Below are 17,343 nucleotides of genomic sequence, written 5' to 3' on the forward strand. Positions count from 1 at the left end.
CTAAGGCTGGGCTCCAGTGGGGTTGTCATAGCGATTGAGCATGTTGGTCGTGATTCTCTGAGACTGCAGGCGCTTGGTCTGGCCCTCCCCACTCACACCCTACCATCAGAGGCACAGAGAGAGAGAGATGGAGAGATGAAGAGAAATGTAGAGAGGAGAATGAGAGTGAGAGATACGGAAAGAGTAAGAAAGAGCAAGAGTGGAAGAAATGGAAGGACGTAAAAAGAAGTGAGAGATTGGAGAGCAAAAGGAAGTGAAAAAAGGAGGCAGAAGGAAATTAAAGAAAAAGCAAGAGAGAACATAAGAGAGAGACATGGAGAGAGAGAGAGAGAGAGAGAGAGAGAATGAGGGATTGAGAAATGGGGCAGAGAGAAAACAGGATGAGAGAAGGAGTGAATGAGGGAGAGACAGAAGTAAAATGTGGAAAGGCAAATGGACAGGGTAATAGAGGGAGACAGAAGAGCGTGCAGGGGAGTTAGAGGAAGAGGTGTGAACATCTGTGGCTGATCATGGCTCTGGTCTCCCCGAGGGGCCTGGCCTGCGTGTGGCTAATTAAGCCGAATCAGCAGGCTTCAACAGGCTCCGGCCTTGCCCCGGCGCAATTCACATGCACATGAAAACCCTCTTCAGAGCACTCTAATTGACATCCATCTGAGCGGATGTGTGTAGAGAGAGTGCAGGGGGCCCACAGCTGGCTTGCCCTCATTCCTAGCAGCAGAGCACTGTTGCTATCATGCCACAGACCTAGAAATGAGGCTAGACCTTCAGTGAGGCTGAGAGTCCAGTGTTATTCGGATGTTAGTTACCTTTGGCTGGATGAGTTTGCAGAGGAACAGCAAATATTCCCACCTCGCTGCTGCTGGTGTGCGTAACCAATGGTAACTGGTTGTGCAGTCTCGAAAGACTTCAGTGTTTACTTTATTAATATTTATAGCCAAAAATGGTTATAAATACTGGGGTGTGTACAGGCTGATGTTTTCACATATTTCACAATACAGCCAACGGGGAAGTGTGTCTCTGTCTTCATTGAAAATAAATTAAATTTTCCCAGTAATGCATGTTCTAATTCAATAATAACAATAAATAAAAAGAATGAGCTAAAGTGCGTTACTGTTAAGGTGTGCATTTAAATTATGGTTTGATTCTGATTAGTGTCGCACGTAGAGTGTGTTAAACAGCTTGAGCAACTGTTGTGCAGCCGTGTGCGTGTGTGTGTGCGTGTGTGTGCGTGTGGGGTGAGAGCAGAAGAGGTCATCCCCGTGCCTGTCTGTTGCGTCTCCAAGGGGATGGTGGACCACTCTGATGACGCACTGCCCGTCAAACACAGCCCGGCAGAATGAGACGTGGAAAACAGCAGCCTGGAATTTCCTGTGTTCAGCATGTAACCACGGTGACCGTTATCTTGTGAAACGGCTTTAGGAAAGGTACGCAAGATTGGTGTTTCCTTTCATTCAAAGAATGTAGCTGGTCATCAATGATGGCATGATATTTCCATGTAGGTCTATCCTCCCCCATCCTCCCCACTTCACTCTTTGGTTTCATGTGGAAGCCAAAGATGAAGCCTTTTACATCAGTAAATGTCATTCATAAAAAAAACTCTTTCCTCTGTTTTTATGAATTTTTTTTTAACAGGCTGCCTCCATATAAGCTGTACAATAATATGACATATTGATACACGCTCTGTGCATTGTAGATGATTTGATAGTTGTAGGTCAGGAGCAGTGTGCATTATTTACAGTTTTGCACTGCTTTCTACCTCAAAGGTCAAATTAAAAAGAGTGCTGATGCCTTGCCAACAGTCTAACATCAGTGAAATGTAGATCTGGACAGTCTCACACAGACTTCAGAGAGAGCCGGACTAGGCGAACTGCTCCACTTTCAGTGGCCTCAGGTGGTGTAGAATCTCGACTGGTTCCTCCACCCTCTTGCCTCATGGCATGGGGTGTGTGGACCAGCCACCATGCAAATTGTTTAAACACACAATCACTATGAAATCCAGCGGTAAAAAAGTACAAAGATGTATCAAAGGTCATCAAGCCCTGTTGTGGTTTTTTCAAGACAAACACTGTATTAATGTGGATCTGTGGCTGTCTGTATGTATACAGACACCTCACTGAATAGTTTTAAATTATTCAGAATTTCCCATTGGTCAATGTTGACACAAATTCTCTGTCATATCATTAATATGAGAGGAAAAAGGGACTCCCGTGCTTCTTATGTAGATCAAGAGACAAAGGTAGCAGCCTGTTTGCTTTGATTACAAAAGATGAAAACATCAGAAATCAGTATCCTTATAATTTAACTTATCCAAGTTATCTGTTTATCCACCATTGCACTCCACAAAGTTCTTTTATACGATATGTGAACCATGCAAGCATATATCACACTTGTGCAGTTATAACTTGCCAATTAGAGGAAGGGGAAATAGGCAAGGATTTAAAAAAATGTTGAGGTGCATAGAAGATTTTATTTTGCTAAAAAATTTCACATTTTCCTACATTCGCGTTATAGATGTCCCTGCTTTTATGAAAATGCATTCCCAGAAACTCCTTCATAAACCAGATTGTCAGGACTTTTCCCATGGTCTGCTCCACATACATTGCCCTGCTCTGGAAAATGTCTCCACAGGGCAGCACCCCCCCCCGTATGCTGAGTGTTACACTTCCACAGCCAGCAGGTGTCCGTATCTGTGGCAGTCATTAGTGCGTGTCGTGGCCGGCAGGATCGGAGCTCCCTAGCGCTGGCTGCTCACAAAAGGGAAAAAATCTGTGAAGGCAGATGGATGAGAAGGCCACGAGGGGAATCACTCTCTGTATGAAGTCTAACACCTGCGGTCTTAATGACACGATTCATTGTATGTTTCCCTATCTTTCCCATCTGTTACTCAGCTGTAAATGAGGCTGGTGTGTGTGGGGGGGGGGGGGGGCATTGTTTAATCTGCACTTAATTTGCTGGACACCAGTGCACCATATTGATAGATTTGGAAGAACACGCCATGCAGTTAAATTCCTATTGTTGTGATTTAAAGCTGAAAGTGTGGTGTACCAGATATTACCGCTGAAGGAAATTTATATTGAAAGACAATTACTTTGTGGCACATGGGTGCATGTTAACAGAAATAAGAGGTAAAGCAAGTTATTGTTTCTATATACTTGTGCATTCTCCAAAAGCATGTACCTGCCAAACTACCTACCCAAGGCTGTGCTGAGGTACAAGACTGACACATCAGAGAGACTGAATAAACTCCAACACCAGGAGGTTCAGGTTGGCTGAGTCTTGCATAAAGAACACAAAGCTTCCAGAAAGCCAGGGCAAATTGACTATATATCATATACATATCATAACCATACCAAGCCATTTAAGTCCCATCCCTAGGCTAGGAATGGAAGCTTATGTCACTACTGACATCAGACCAATGGTTATCTTCAATGAGTCACATGATGACAGTATCAAAAGCACTTTAGCATCTTAATATCACAGATGAACATCAGTCTGGGAGCTGTGTAATCACACATTCAGTAATTGGCAGTGGTCTTTTGAATCCCATGATGTCTGCACTTAATGTCATAATGTGCTGTGCATTTAATGTGAGGAAATTAGATGCTTTCATCAATTTCAATCTGAAATCAAACCACATCACAGTTGTCTGTTCTCTAGGCCATCCTAAATCAAATTTAAAACATGGTCTAAGACCAGCAAAAGATTAATTAAAATACCTCATACGTCAGTGTTCTCAGCTGGACAAATGGAATATTTATTGACTCATTCAATATAGAAGGAGATAAAATCTTTGAGTGTTAATTCCTCTCTAGCTTCTGTGACCTCAAGACTGAAATGTCATTAATACATTTAAATAATGCAAGAACCCATTGCAAACCTTTAGTCTGTCACCCGCTATACTCAAGATGACATTTCATGTGTCCGTATTCAATTACACAAAGTTTTTGTCGTATGTACTGTGTGTGCATATTATCACGATGAAAGTACTATCTGTAAAAAAAAAACTTGGTTGACTTTGAAGGGGGAACAGTAAGTGAGAAGGAACATTTTAAGTGTGCTTCCTGTTTTCAACTCTTTTGTATTCAACTGGGCTTTTATCCCAGCCTGAAATCATTACAGACTCTAGTACAGTTTAGCATGACCACAGGGCTGTCTCTATTATCATGGATTTTATCTCATGCAAATAGGCCTAACCACACTTCAGCACCAATCCATAGTGTAATATTTCAAGGATTTACCTGGAACTAGTTGGCCTTTAGTGGACTACACATCATACATCATCCATAAAATTATGCATACTTATGAAATAATCATTACTGTGATGAAACAGGAAATCCTTACCTCTTGATCCATATTACACCAGAACAGATTTCCCCACGTTTCAGATTAGCTTTAATTCAATTACGGAGATAGCAGGATGGCAAGCCTTAAGGCCCTTGGCAGAGGGTTTGCTGAAGAGAAACCCAGCTGAGTAAATGTTCTGGACCGGAGCTGGGTTGCCTGGCATGCTGTAGAACCAGGCTCAGTTACGTACTGGCCATGCCACTGACCTGTCTGATCATGAACCTAAACCAAGCTCAAATCACTTCCTGACAGAATCCAGATCAGTCTTTCAATCTGCCGTCTTATACAATGGATCTTAATGAGAAACCCTGCCCTGTGTATTCTTACCTCATTTAGACTTGTTTCCATTCACAAAGTATATGCAGTCTTTTTTTTTTTTACAGTCTTTTTCTCCAGGTCATTAATTATGAACAGAGGCACATGCTGCGTTAGAGTCTCTGTGATCTGAATTGGCTGCTGTCCACGGTTGTTGTGTGATATTCCTGCTCAATCTGTTGAGGTGGAAGAGGTGTTGTGAAAATCCCAGAGAAAGGGATGGAAGAAGCATGAGAAGAGGGGTAGATACAGTGTGACATCACTGCATGGGTGAAGCATGACAGTGGCATGTCCTCAGCGGTATAAAGACATTACGCCAACAGCAAACATCACCAAAAGCATTAGCAAAAGACTACAACCCAGATTGTGTACATATTAAAAATATTAATTATAATAAGACTATATAACTTGAGTGACAGGACAGGCGTTTGAGTGTGGCATCATTGTTTAGAACTGAGCTTGTATTCAACTATATAAATGAATATTATTAGGTCACCAAGCATAAGGTTATGTGCAAATAAATAATGCAAATTCTCAGAATCCAGGGCTTAACACAGGAGTCCTTGCAAAAAGAGAGCAGTCCTCTCCCCCAACCTCACTTCTGCTGGCATGAGTTGTAGTGTTTGGCTTCAGCAGAAAATGGTGCCAGTTGATTCTACTGTAGCTGTAGGGTGTTTCAAATTCATACAATTACTCATCTTATCTGCATTGCACTTTCTGTGATTGACATAAGCCAAAAAGTTTCAAGTATTACGCTAATGCATAATAAATTCAGTTATATTAAGTTGAAGTAATGGTATTCATCATATTTCTGAGGCTGAAATAGTGAATGGGGTGAAGGATAAATACAACAGGAAAGGGGGTTGAGTTTGGGCTTCTTAAATCTCCTACAATAAACATCCAGAGGGGCCGCAATACCAAACAAACAGAGCATTAATATTCTCCTCCTTCAAATATAATTCTGCAGGATAATCATGATCCACAAAAATACCAAGTTCAGTATTCTGTTGTTATATGGAAATCTGTTGGCCATAACGATATGCAGGCCATATTAATGCAAAGCAGAGTTTTTTGCTAGTAGGCAAAATCGTGCCTTAAGGGGAAATAAAGCTTTGATTAACCATTTCCCATTCCTGATACAGTTATGTAAATTAATGACTCAGAATTAGTGGACCATTCCTAGAAATAATTTAAAAATAAACCATGCATACAGGAAAAAGATCAAATAAATAGTGTGAGCACAAATTAAATGCTTTTTTTAAACAGTACAGGTTTTTGAATTTTATACATTAATATTCCATCAACATAAAAGAAGGGGTTTTTTCATTTCAAGAAAGCATCTCAAATGTTTACTTTTCAAATGCTACTTCATCAAACAATTGGCATTATGATTGGAATATTCTGAAATGATGTCCATCACCAATGTGTACTGCTTTCCTCTAAACTGTGCTTGGTCACACTACATTTATTAGCGATAATCAGAGACAAAATTGAACTCAGTATGTTCTCACTTTCCAAATAAGTGTAAATAGTCTCTTGCACATTACACTACAAGCCAGGTTGCCTAAACAGCAGCAGTGGACAACTAATACCAGGCTGAAAAGATATGCTGATGTTTCTCTGTCTGCAATAGTAATGCAGGTTTAGTGGCTGCCACCTAGTCATTGACAGTGTTTCTCTCTGTGTCTCAATAGCTTGAGCATGCTGGACCTACAGGCTCAGATGCAGAGGTTCTGATTTGGAGAGGAGAAGCAATAATGAGGCATTCTGTGGAAAGGGAGGCAGGGAGACGCTCAGCAGACCTCTTTCGGGCATGCCCACAGCTCCCTTGTTTCCACTCCAGAGATCGCGGGCATTCCTAGAGTCGCTCTGTGATAGAAAAACCAGCTCTAATGAGATGTGTCTTCCACAGAGCTCCCATCATCCTTTGCGCCCCCACTTTGTGTTTGGGTAGAGGGGCAGTTTTTACTGGAGGACTGTTTACACAGCAGACACCTGACAATTTATAAGCAAATAGAGGTCTCACTGAAAATGATACATTTTGCTCTGGTGTAGATCTATTCCTCCCTGGTTGTGTTAATCTGCACTAACTACATTATTTACTCTAACTATTCTGCTCTACTCATACTTAACTCTACCTTGGATCTAGAAGGCTGCTGCCTGTGACAGTTGCCTATTATTCCAGTAGGATACTTAATTACCTGATTTGTTTAATCATTGTTCTCATTAAGTCAGTTTAGCTTCCTTCACCAATTTGATGTTTTTAAAAAGAAGCTGAAAACATTCTGGACAGCAGCCCTCCAGGACTGACAGAAAAGAACAGTCGAAACACCAGACAGACTTTGCGTGAGCAGTGAGATGACAGCTGTTCCGCTCCTGCCAGAGTCTCCTGAGTCTTTGTGTATGTGACGAGAGTCTGTCTACAGACAAGGCATAATGCTCTTTGGATGAGACTCCAGGCACAACCAGGCCCAAGCAGAACCAGCAGTGATGGAAACTGCCACCAGTGGCAGAAGTCAGACTGAGCTAAGCAGTCACACTTCATTGGACAGCAGGTGCAACTCCTGGAACTGTCTTCGATCGACTGTCGATCTGGCATAGGTACCAAATCCTTTTAAAATGGTCCCGGTCCCAATTTAACTGAATGGCTTTGTATCAAATGTCAAAGAGACCATCATCCACCTGTAGCATCCGCAATAACAGATGCTGTAGACCTCTACATTGAAACTGAGCCTTTACCTATCATGCAAGTACATTACCTCTGATGTGCAGGCCATAAAATTGTATACTGAATAACTGCATGCTCTATTTTATTGCATAGTACAGAGCTGATCCCATTTTGATGGGAATGGCTTTACGCCTATTATGTGTGCACATAGGTTAAGCACATGTACAGTCCCAGTCAAAAGTTTGGACACACCTACTCATAGAAGCATTCTTCATTATTTTTACTATTTCCCACATTTTAAGTTATAATAGTATATGAAGTTAACAGTCCTGGATTCTATACTTTCAAGAATGAATGCTGGCATGTGTGTTTGTGTGTATGTGTGTCTATGGAGATGTTAATCATGTATCTTCTACAGCAGAGCACAATAGTCTTGGTTAATAATAAAAAGAACACAATAACCTAGTTAATATCTTTGAGCAGACAGAGAAAGTGATGTAATGAAGCAGTATTAAGAGACCTCTGTGAAGCTGACTATGAAAAGAATGGCCTATTTTTCAATATTTTCATTATTTGGAAAATAACATGCTGTGTTTGTTTAACAGTAGTAATGAAGTACAGTATTAAACTGGGTCTGCTCCTTATATAAATATGTAAATAAGTTTTCCTTCCAAGTGATTCCAATCTTGTGTTTTCCTACTTCATTTGGCTTGTAATTAGACTGCTCTAAAATGAGCAGCTGTATTGCCCATTGTAGTCTTGCCAACACCAGTTACACACTACGGAAATATATACGCCAATGACTTTCCCCAAAATGTAAGGTTCACATTCCTCGTGTAATGACTTTAATGTCTCTGTTTTGATCATTAAGGAAATTCCAAGGTTGGATTGCTTCCTTATTATAAACAAGACCTTCCAGTGAAAAACAAGCTCTAACCACAAACCTGTAGTATGCCGTATCCAATACATGTATAAATAAATTAACAATAGCCCGGCTAACGTCCCACAACACCTCTGTGATATTGAGTTGACATTGTCACATTATTTCAACATTACAGCAACCTTTCAAGAATATTGTCTGCAAAGTTGAAAACAGAAAACAGATCAATTTACCTTTACTTTATCTTTCCTTTTACATAGTTAGCATGCACTCCTTGTAACCGTCAACCTCCACTGAGACAAAATGTGCAGATTTTGAGGTTATTGAGCACTCCCTGTGGAATTACATTAAATTATTTATTTGCTTTATCCAGGGCAGCTTATGTAGCTTTTGATTTCATTCATACAGCTCAATATTTACAGAGGCAGCTGAGATTATGCACCTTTGCTAAAGGGTACAGCAGCACTGTCCAATCCATAATTCCTGCAACCTGGTTACAAGTCTGGCTTCCTGTCCACTACGCCGCCCTGTCACCTTTCATTGGCCTTCAGCAGGTGAGGGGGGATCTTAACACACTGGGGCTCCACAGACAGATGCCCTGTGGACGTAGCGGAGGACCAGACTGGGTCAGTGGATAATGAATCCACCAGCCCTGACCTGGCCCTCCCTCTAATTGCTTTCTGCCCCACGGTGATCTCTGTCTGCGTGCGTTCGGCGAGGGAGGCAGTGACATTTACCGCCGGCTGAAACGCTGCCTGAAATTCGCCCCGGTTTATTTGGAAGGTCACGGTTCAGTTTGGCAGCGGCAACTCGGACAGTGAGGCAAGTGAAGCCGAAGTGGCGCGTTGGTGAAAGAGCGGTTAAAATCAGCACAGGCTGTCGAGCACATCGAGCACCGCGTTTTATACGCTGTCAAATGATGTATTACAAAACGTAAAGAGGAATAAGCAATTCTGAAAAGCAAGTCAAAGACTGACTTTATTCACTTCCATTCAATTTAATATGCTGCGTTATTAAACGGATGAACAACTGTGCCGAACATGGAAAATAAATTATTTCCATTAAGTTGAAAACTACAAGGAAACATCACTTCCAATTCCAGTCATCACATCTAACACATCTAGACATCCACATAAAGGGCACCTGCTCTTTTTCTTAAAATCATAGCATTTTGTGCAAGTTCGTTTTTTTTTTTAATTAAGTCTCAAACACTCATCAAGAAGATATACCTGAAACAGGTGCCTTTCAAAGCCAGTTAAAATGGGAGTGGGGGGTGGGAGAGAAGGGAAGGCGCATTCAGATAATTGATCTACAATTCAACGTAAGAAAAAGCCAACCAGCCCATCCTGGCTACCTTTATCCAAAATAGTAACACAGAGGTTATTTTAAAGTTGTGCCATGTTTAATAATGGCAATATAAGGATTATTTCATCATACGTTTCATCATATATGTCTTATAAAAGTGCTCTATATTCATAATTCACATAATCCCCCAAGATGGCCCCCAGCTCTCATTCCACGCACCTGCTTGTGTCCATCCTCACATCTATGGCCAGACAGTTTTGGGACTTGCAATGCTGCAATTACAAGGCATCACATTGTTGTCAAAATGAAGATGTGATCTCAGATCAGCTCAGATCTTCTCCTCCAAGGGCAAAGGGGATAAAGAGATCAGTCAATTGAATGATTATTTTGCACACACTGATTCATCTCAGACAAACAGATTCACAAAGCATATTGGCTACAGTCACAAGTGTGTTCTTTATAAAATGGAAACAGTAGGGAATTCAGGGATTGGTTTGATTGGGTCACTGTTACCATACAGTTTAAAGATTTGGTGTTAAAATAGGAAAGAGGGAAAGCTTTGTGAGTTTAACATAGGAACATTTGACTCTGCACCCCAGGTATTCCACAATCATTGCTGTAGTCATGGATATTCACAAGCCAATAAGCAAAAGGACACTTCAAAATTGTTTGTTCCAGACTGAATTTTGTTGACCACATATTAGCCCAGCATTATAAAGCATACTCAGAGTCATTATAATTTTGTATTTTTTTTCCCCTTTTTGTACACACATTTTTGGAATCATCAATTGTATGCTAGATTCATCTTACCACAGCAATTTCTGGGTTTCACAGGAGTGCTGGGGGTAGCAAATGACCCATTCTTACTCATCCTTCATGCATTCACTTCAAATTTTCACATCCATTCCTCATTACTGCCATTAGTTTGTAATCTGGTAATGCTAATGGTGACTCTAAAAAGTTCTTGATTACACCTATATGAAATGAGCTCTCTCCTCGATGGCTGTGCTAAGTTTGTGTCCCACAGTCAGGCAGTATACATTTCCCTTAATCCCTCCTGTCCTTTACACTAAGCCGTTATGCTGCTCAAGCAGGAGTTTTTTGTGCAAAAATAGTTGTGGGAAGGTGACCTACTAGATTGGGGTGAGACAACAAGAAACAGTCAAAGTACCATTATGAGCTTATGCTATTGTTCACTTAGAAAAAAACAAAACCGCAGGGTTCTTAAGTCTCTCGGCTTGCCACCCGCCATAACAGAAGAGCTCACTTTGAACAAAAGAGACCCCCAGGTAGCAGTATCATTGCCTCTTGCAGTAATAACAGGCCTCCGTGCCTCTTTTAGCAGATAACTGCATCATTACAGTTCCAGGGACAGATGGCATCCATTACAGAACACTGTTGGTTCTTTTAAGCTGCAGTTTTGTCTGAGGAAGAAGACTTTGCTCAAGCTAATGAACCACCTCCCGGTGTTGCAGATAGAGAACATCTATCATTTGCTCAAAACCTAGTTCTTTGCCTCTAACAACAGGACACAAAAGGCTGTATTGCCACCCAGCAGAAAAAGTGAATTAAACAATTACTCATAATAACCTGGTCTCACTTTTTTAACGGAGGCTGAATGAGACAGCATACCATTCAATTACTGTCCTTTCCTCTCTTTAAATAATGATTTTAGAATGTAGTGCTCCTGGGCAGACTGCATTCTTATCTGGAGTCAAGTAAAGCCATTTACAACACAGAAAAAGACGAGATAGGAGGAATGGTACAACGAGGAGGATCAACGTTAATGAATTTCCATTATAATGAGAGAGTAAGTCCATTACGATAACCTAGGCCGGGAGCCTAATTAGATATCTGCAGTGAGTAATGTCTAGCTTGTTATATGATGTATCCCAGAGAGATGTTCTCCTGGCAAAATATGCTGTCTGGTCACAGCTACTTTGTAGAATTAGTCTGGGCCATTTCTTTGGTCACCATGTGTGAGGATCTAGTGGAGGCCAGTTTGAGTTAACCTGATGTTCTGATGCTGCTGGAAAGTTTTCATTACTTGGCAAGTGCACACCTTGTTGAACAAGTATCTACTTTATTCACATAGATCTACACAGCACCAGTTTGCTAATCTCAATTCAGCTCACACCTGTAAGGAAACACTTACCTATTTGCATAGCTGATGACTTTCCCAGGACAATATGAAAAGTATACATTTTTCATACATTTATCACATTCATACACAAGGATAATGCCCAACCTGGGTTTTGAGCATGCTATCACAAGTCAGTTTCCTTAACCGCTGCATTCCATGTGTGGGTCTCTAACTACACACAGATGGCCAAAGTATCTATTGTCTCAAATGAAGGCTCCAGGTTCGAGGTGAGTCCGCACAAGTGGAGGTATCTCTTCCCACTGTGTTCACATCTTGCGCCCAGCTGCCCACAGTGGCTGTGGGGTGGGATCCTGGCACGGAACAGGGCTTGCCTCTCACCCCATCCCCCAGTCTACTACACACCATGTCGAACCTGAGGCCAACGGCAGCAGCTTAGCAGTACGCTCCTGTGCACCGTTATCCAACCTTGGCATAACCGAAAAGGAAAGCACGTTTTACCATCAACACAGACACACACAGCATATTGTTCCCTTCCCTACCACTTTATTTACATGAGCATACAATAAATACTGAACTGAATACCTCATCTTTCCCTGACCTGAATATCCACCCATTGTATCATAAGTAACAGCCTTAACAGTGTGCAAGATGAAATTCTGCAGAAGAATAAAGGGGGAGGGGTTCTGATGGCACGACTGAAGGGGCCCACATGTCTGCCAATGGTCTGAGTGCTCAGAGCTATGGTCATGCTTTCCAATCAACCCGCACGATCAGATAATAATCGCATCTGTCAACAACAACAAGGGAACAAAGGACTGCGTGCATTGCGCGGACCGCTTGTATTAATTTTCCTTCGCTGCCTGAGATGTTAATTAAATGGTAATTAGGGAGCAGGGCCAATTAACTGTCATTGCATGCCACAAATCATATATGTAACCATACCCTTTCACCCACCCACCCTCTGTTTCCGTGATGCGGGGTCCTGGAAGCAAGGCTTTGTTCATGTTAACGTCAAAATGTGCTGTAGGAGATTAATTTTTTTTTTTTTTTTACAAGACATAAGAACAGACTGGGAAATTAATTCAGGCACAAGTACAACTTTGTATATTCTCAAATCAAATATTATTACCCACTCTTCTGTCTCCATGGGGGCTGCGCATTCAAAATTGTGTGCCAATCTGACAATTATAGACACTGCCACAGACTGAATACACCCACTGGAAGCATAAAATAAGCAGAAATAAGTTGCTTCTGTCATAGTTTTTGCACTTTTTTCTTAGTAGAAGTAGAATTTCTCCAGATTGTAAAATTGGTCTTCATGTGCATTGTATTGATAGCTCCACAAAGGCAGTTTATATTCAGTTCAAGCATTGTCTGAAATTCAATTACCCAGCAAATACTGTTGTACGTGGGTGCAAGCCTGGCACATTAGCATGTCACCAGAAGCATCTGGGCTCATCCTGGCTACAGGACATAATGCAGTCTCTTGAGTCATTCTGCATGCGTGGGATGACACAATGTCTACAGTCATGAGCCCGATCTACTGGTAGTTCTAGTTGCGGGTGCTGTTTCTACATTGAAAATGAAAATGATGTCTAGTTCCATACACTAGTTTAAGTTTCAGACAACTGATTCACACCTGGTTATTTACGTCTATTTCTTTTTCACGGGGCCAAAGAGGCTGATTACAGCTGATTAAGCTGATTACAATGACAACACCCCTGCAATGATAACCCTTGTTTCTGTCATCTCTAACCTGGCTTAATTAATGCCATGTGACATGTTTTTGCAAGTGTTTACCTACTTATAGAAAATAACTTCCTCATCAGTTTGAGTAACTTTGCATTTTTGCAACCATAAAATGAACCTCTATGTCTTTTCAAACCCGTTTTTTGAGCAAATCAAGATGGGGGACTGGGAAATGACAGTTTAATAACATGGCAGAATAGCACAGATCTTGCTGTAGCATTCTGAGCCATTGCTGTACATGCCAAAGAGCCATGTACAGTAATGACAGTTAAAAAGTCGCCACAGCTTGGAAGGGTACTTTCAACATCCATTAAGGTGCAGTAGGATTGATGGAATGCCTATGCATGACCAAAGACATGTTGACAACTTCTCCACAGAGGAGGAGAGGTCAACGACAGAGTCATTACACAGGGTTTGGAAAAGCAGATGTTATTGCTCTAATACATCATGACACAACACAAGGGTTATTGTATCTACTGGAAGATTTCTGATAAATGATTTTTTTTTGAGATAATAAACTGGAGTTACAGATGGAAATGTGCTCTGGTGTCAAAGACATTTTTTCCTAACATATAATTTTCCAGCAAATAGGATGCATGCTTGAAATAACCAGTATCGAATAAATGTGTCATACAGTGCTTTTGATTGCTGAGTGCTACCTTATAAATGGTGATGTATAAAATGCTACTTTGTGGTGCTGTCCTACTTAATTTACTTTTAGGGGAACTTACTATAATGTTAGTACAACAGTGCATATTTAAGTCTTCTGCCTTGTTAGTGAGGATTCCCATTGGGCGTGTATCCTTGGGCTCCACCTAGGTGACTGAACAATCCCTTCTTTTGTTTGCACTGACTGGGTGGGAGGCGGGAGCACCCCAGGAATGTTGTTTAAAAATGTAAGTGCATGTGCTCCAGGGTACAGAAATCTTGTGCATAATGCACCATATCAGTCACAGGTGGCCATAGTTTGTCAAGAAATGTCACAGTTGCTGTGCTAAGGGTTATCGTTTGTAATTGTGTGTTCACATGGCGTGCTGTATTTGAATTCATTTGAACTTAGTATTTTTATGTAGTATTTTAGTGGAATTATCGTGACTTGAATGCTTAGTCTGTACCCTGAGGTTTAGCATTAGATTTGGTCCATGTTATCTCCATGCCACCTGTGATAGGTGTACACCAACCCCCCCTTGACCTATTCTAGTGGTAGTGTTAAGCGGGTATAGTATCATTTATCATTAGTGGGAGATTTTTACCTTTAGCCCCTGCTTACAACTGTGTCTACATCTTTCATTAAGCATATTTAACTGCCCCACAGTACAGACTTAAAATGGCACCAAGGGTGATTTTATGAGGAAGATAAAAAAGGAAAGGTTTTGTTGGAAGGTGCCAAACATTCATAAATCACTCTTGGCTTGGTATGTTAATGCATGCTTTGGCACAATTATCTAGTGACTTTCCTGGGGTTAATTTTGCATATTATTCAGAACTTCTTTCCCATAAAAGTGTGAAATGAAAACTGAATGGTACATTACTGATATATTTACATCCAAGAGTTCCCTCTAAATGATGATTCTTCCTGTTACTGTCCTGTCTTCCTGAAGGTAGTCCTAAATAATACTCTATTCTGTTTCAAAGTGGATAAAAACGGAGGGTTAATCATCACAACAACTATCACCTCAATTTATGGTGGTTTGGAAACCACTGACATCACCGATTCCTTTCAGATTATTCTGCAGGACAGGGGCCAGGTTTCCAGTGAAGGATGTAACTCATGACACAGAACTCAGCTGTTGAAACTCCTGGCCCAGAGGTATGAAATCAAACCCTTTGCACAAAACACAGGAAGTGAACTAAATCTGTGTGATCACTCTACCGTACGGATCCCAGACGCTCCCGTAATGAAACTAAAATAAACTCAGTCAGCTCTGACAGTAATGCACGACCATGCTCACTCACGTTATTTGGCTTTGCTGTGGTTCAGCAGAAATTCCACTCCTTCAGTGACTGAGTTCAGGAAAGTCCGGTCTGTATCAAGATTCCTCCATTCCTGTGACAACATTCCTTTAATCGTGAGTGTTACAGGAATCATGGTTTGACCAAAATTGCACAGATCAACAGCAAGTGTTCAAAAAACTGCAAGAATATACCTGAAGCCCACTGTGCAAGCAATGGCTGTAGTGCCTACATTAAGGGTATTAAATGCAGAAAAAATAAGAACATAGTTAACAGGTAAACTCCCTTCAACTGAGGTACTTATACTGTAGCAGTTCAGACAATGTACCTTCCTCCAATGTACAACAATAGCATCCCACATACTGTCTGAGTCGGCCTGTTTCTGTTTACAAGCCCAGTCCCTGAACCGGAACACTGTGCTGCCACTTCTTGTCAAGGGCTTCCAGGGTCATATGTTGTCACTCGTGTGGATGTCATAAATAGAAGGTTTGGATGTGTTTTTTTCTCCAGAGTTACAGAGGGTGAATCTGAGAGCTGCCCCACACTCAGATCAGAGGACCCCATGGGAGCCGGCAAGGGGCTGGGGCCGTTCTGCCTGTCAGCGGCCCCGTTCTGCTCCTCAGCGGTCTGGAGCTCTTCCACCGACCCGCGGAGCTCAGAGGCTGGGAAATGCGCTCCAGATGGAGGGGCTGCCGGCGCGGTGGGCCCAACGCGGCGCTCGCGGTGGGGGTGGGGGGGGACATCTGCCGCTGGTAGACGTCGTCTGAGATCCAGAGTAAAACTCAAACGCGCGGCTCAAAGTCTCGCACAGACTTTAATCCACATGAATGTATCCAGAATTGGTGGGTTTTGGAAGAGGATGACACTATGTTTTAATCATTTACCATTCACAATGTGATGTCAGAGAACCACAGTGGGTTTGAAGGACTTTGCTCACTGTCCTCAGATCAGAGTCAATGCACAATGTTAGGGGTTGACAAGAAGTCACTTGGTTGTGATCCTTGGGTAGGAATTGTGAGTGAGTCAGAGTGGGTCTGAGTCACTGAATTCTGACCATCAAGGCAGTGAGGGGGGTCATTGTAGCAGTTTATTGTGGAAATATTATTAATCAAATGATTAAGATATGGGTTTACTGTAGATATATCTGTGGGTATACTCTTGATCAAGGCATCAAGTGGGCCACTATACTAAATGGAGCCTTACAGTACTCTGCAGAATGACTGATGAGAGAGCCACTGTGGGGCTGACGAAGGCCTCAGTGTAGGGCTGTGGGCTGCACACTGTACTCCCTGGCAAGAGAAACTACAACACAGCCAGTGTAGAATTAGAATCTGGTCTTGTTTTTTGAGGAACAAACTTGCAAGCTAAAATTTGTTCCGTTCCGGATAGAGGGACGTTCAGCTTCATTATTCATATTGAGGTACATAATTTCTCCCACAGAGTAAAGATGAACTCTATACCAGGTCACATGAACCTGACATTTTACAAAATCATACTACTTTAAGCTCAATCCATTTTGAAAAAAGTTACCATGAATACAAGAAATGTGCTACTCTGTAAAGGTTATGGTCATGTGATGGTCCAACAAGACTTTACTGAATTGGGTGTTCTTGAGCTAACTTGTCACTTGTGCAGAAGTTGTGCCTTCTGGGTGTCAAGTTTGCATGTTCGATCTGCTTTCAGATCAAACCAGTTACACAAACATTTGCACCTGTATCCCTAGGTAAGTGTGGGGGGAGGGGGATGTGGAATGAGCCAAGGGGGTGGGTCCTGGGGAGGGGTGTTCCATTCCCCACCATTCTCTCTACATATCACTGCCATAAAAAGAACACAGCCCAGGAGGTGCGGAATCATAGCCAGTTGATTTGCTATATGACACCAGCAGTGTGGCAGGAATGCCTTTTATCCCAGACCTATCAAGAGGGGAGCTAAGATGACAAAATTGCTGACATTTTAGGAAGAACAAACAAGCCGGGGGCTTCTGATCTAAACCATCACTCTTATGTCAAATGATTTGTGACATTG

At 41.7% G+C, this 17,343-nt stretch overlaps 1 protein-coding gene across 1 annotated transcript in view; it reads right to left on the reverse strand.

The window, feature by feature from the left end:
• Positions 1-17,343, reverse strand: part of LOC118789296 (RNA-binding protein 43-like) — a 45,497-nt gene continuing 28,154 nt past the window's right edge. Inside the window, exons 5-6 of the mRNA XM_036545640.1 lie at positions 15,835-16,081; positions 1-99 (exon numbers count right to left, since the gene is read on the reverse strand). Of these exons, the coding sequence (XP_036401533.1) occupies positions 1-99; positions 15,835-16,081 (346 nt within the window). The remainder of the gene's footprint in view (positions 100-15,834; positions 16,082-17,343) is intronic.

Source organism: Megalops cyprinoides, chromosome 14 (assembly GCF_013368585.1).
Source record: "Megalops cyprinoides isolate fMegCyp1 chromosome 14, fMegCyp1.pri, whole genome shotgun sequence".
Lineage (NCBI taxonomy): Eukaryota > Metazoa > Chordata > Actinopteri > Elopiformes > Megalopidae > Megalops > Megalops cyprinoides.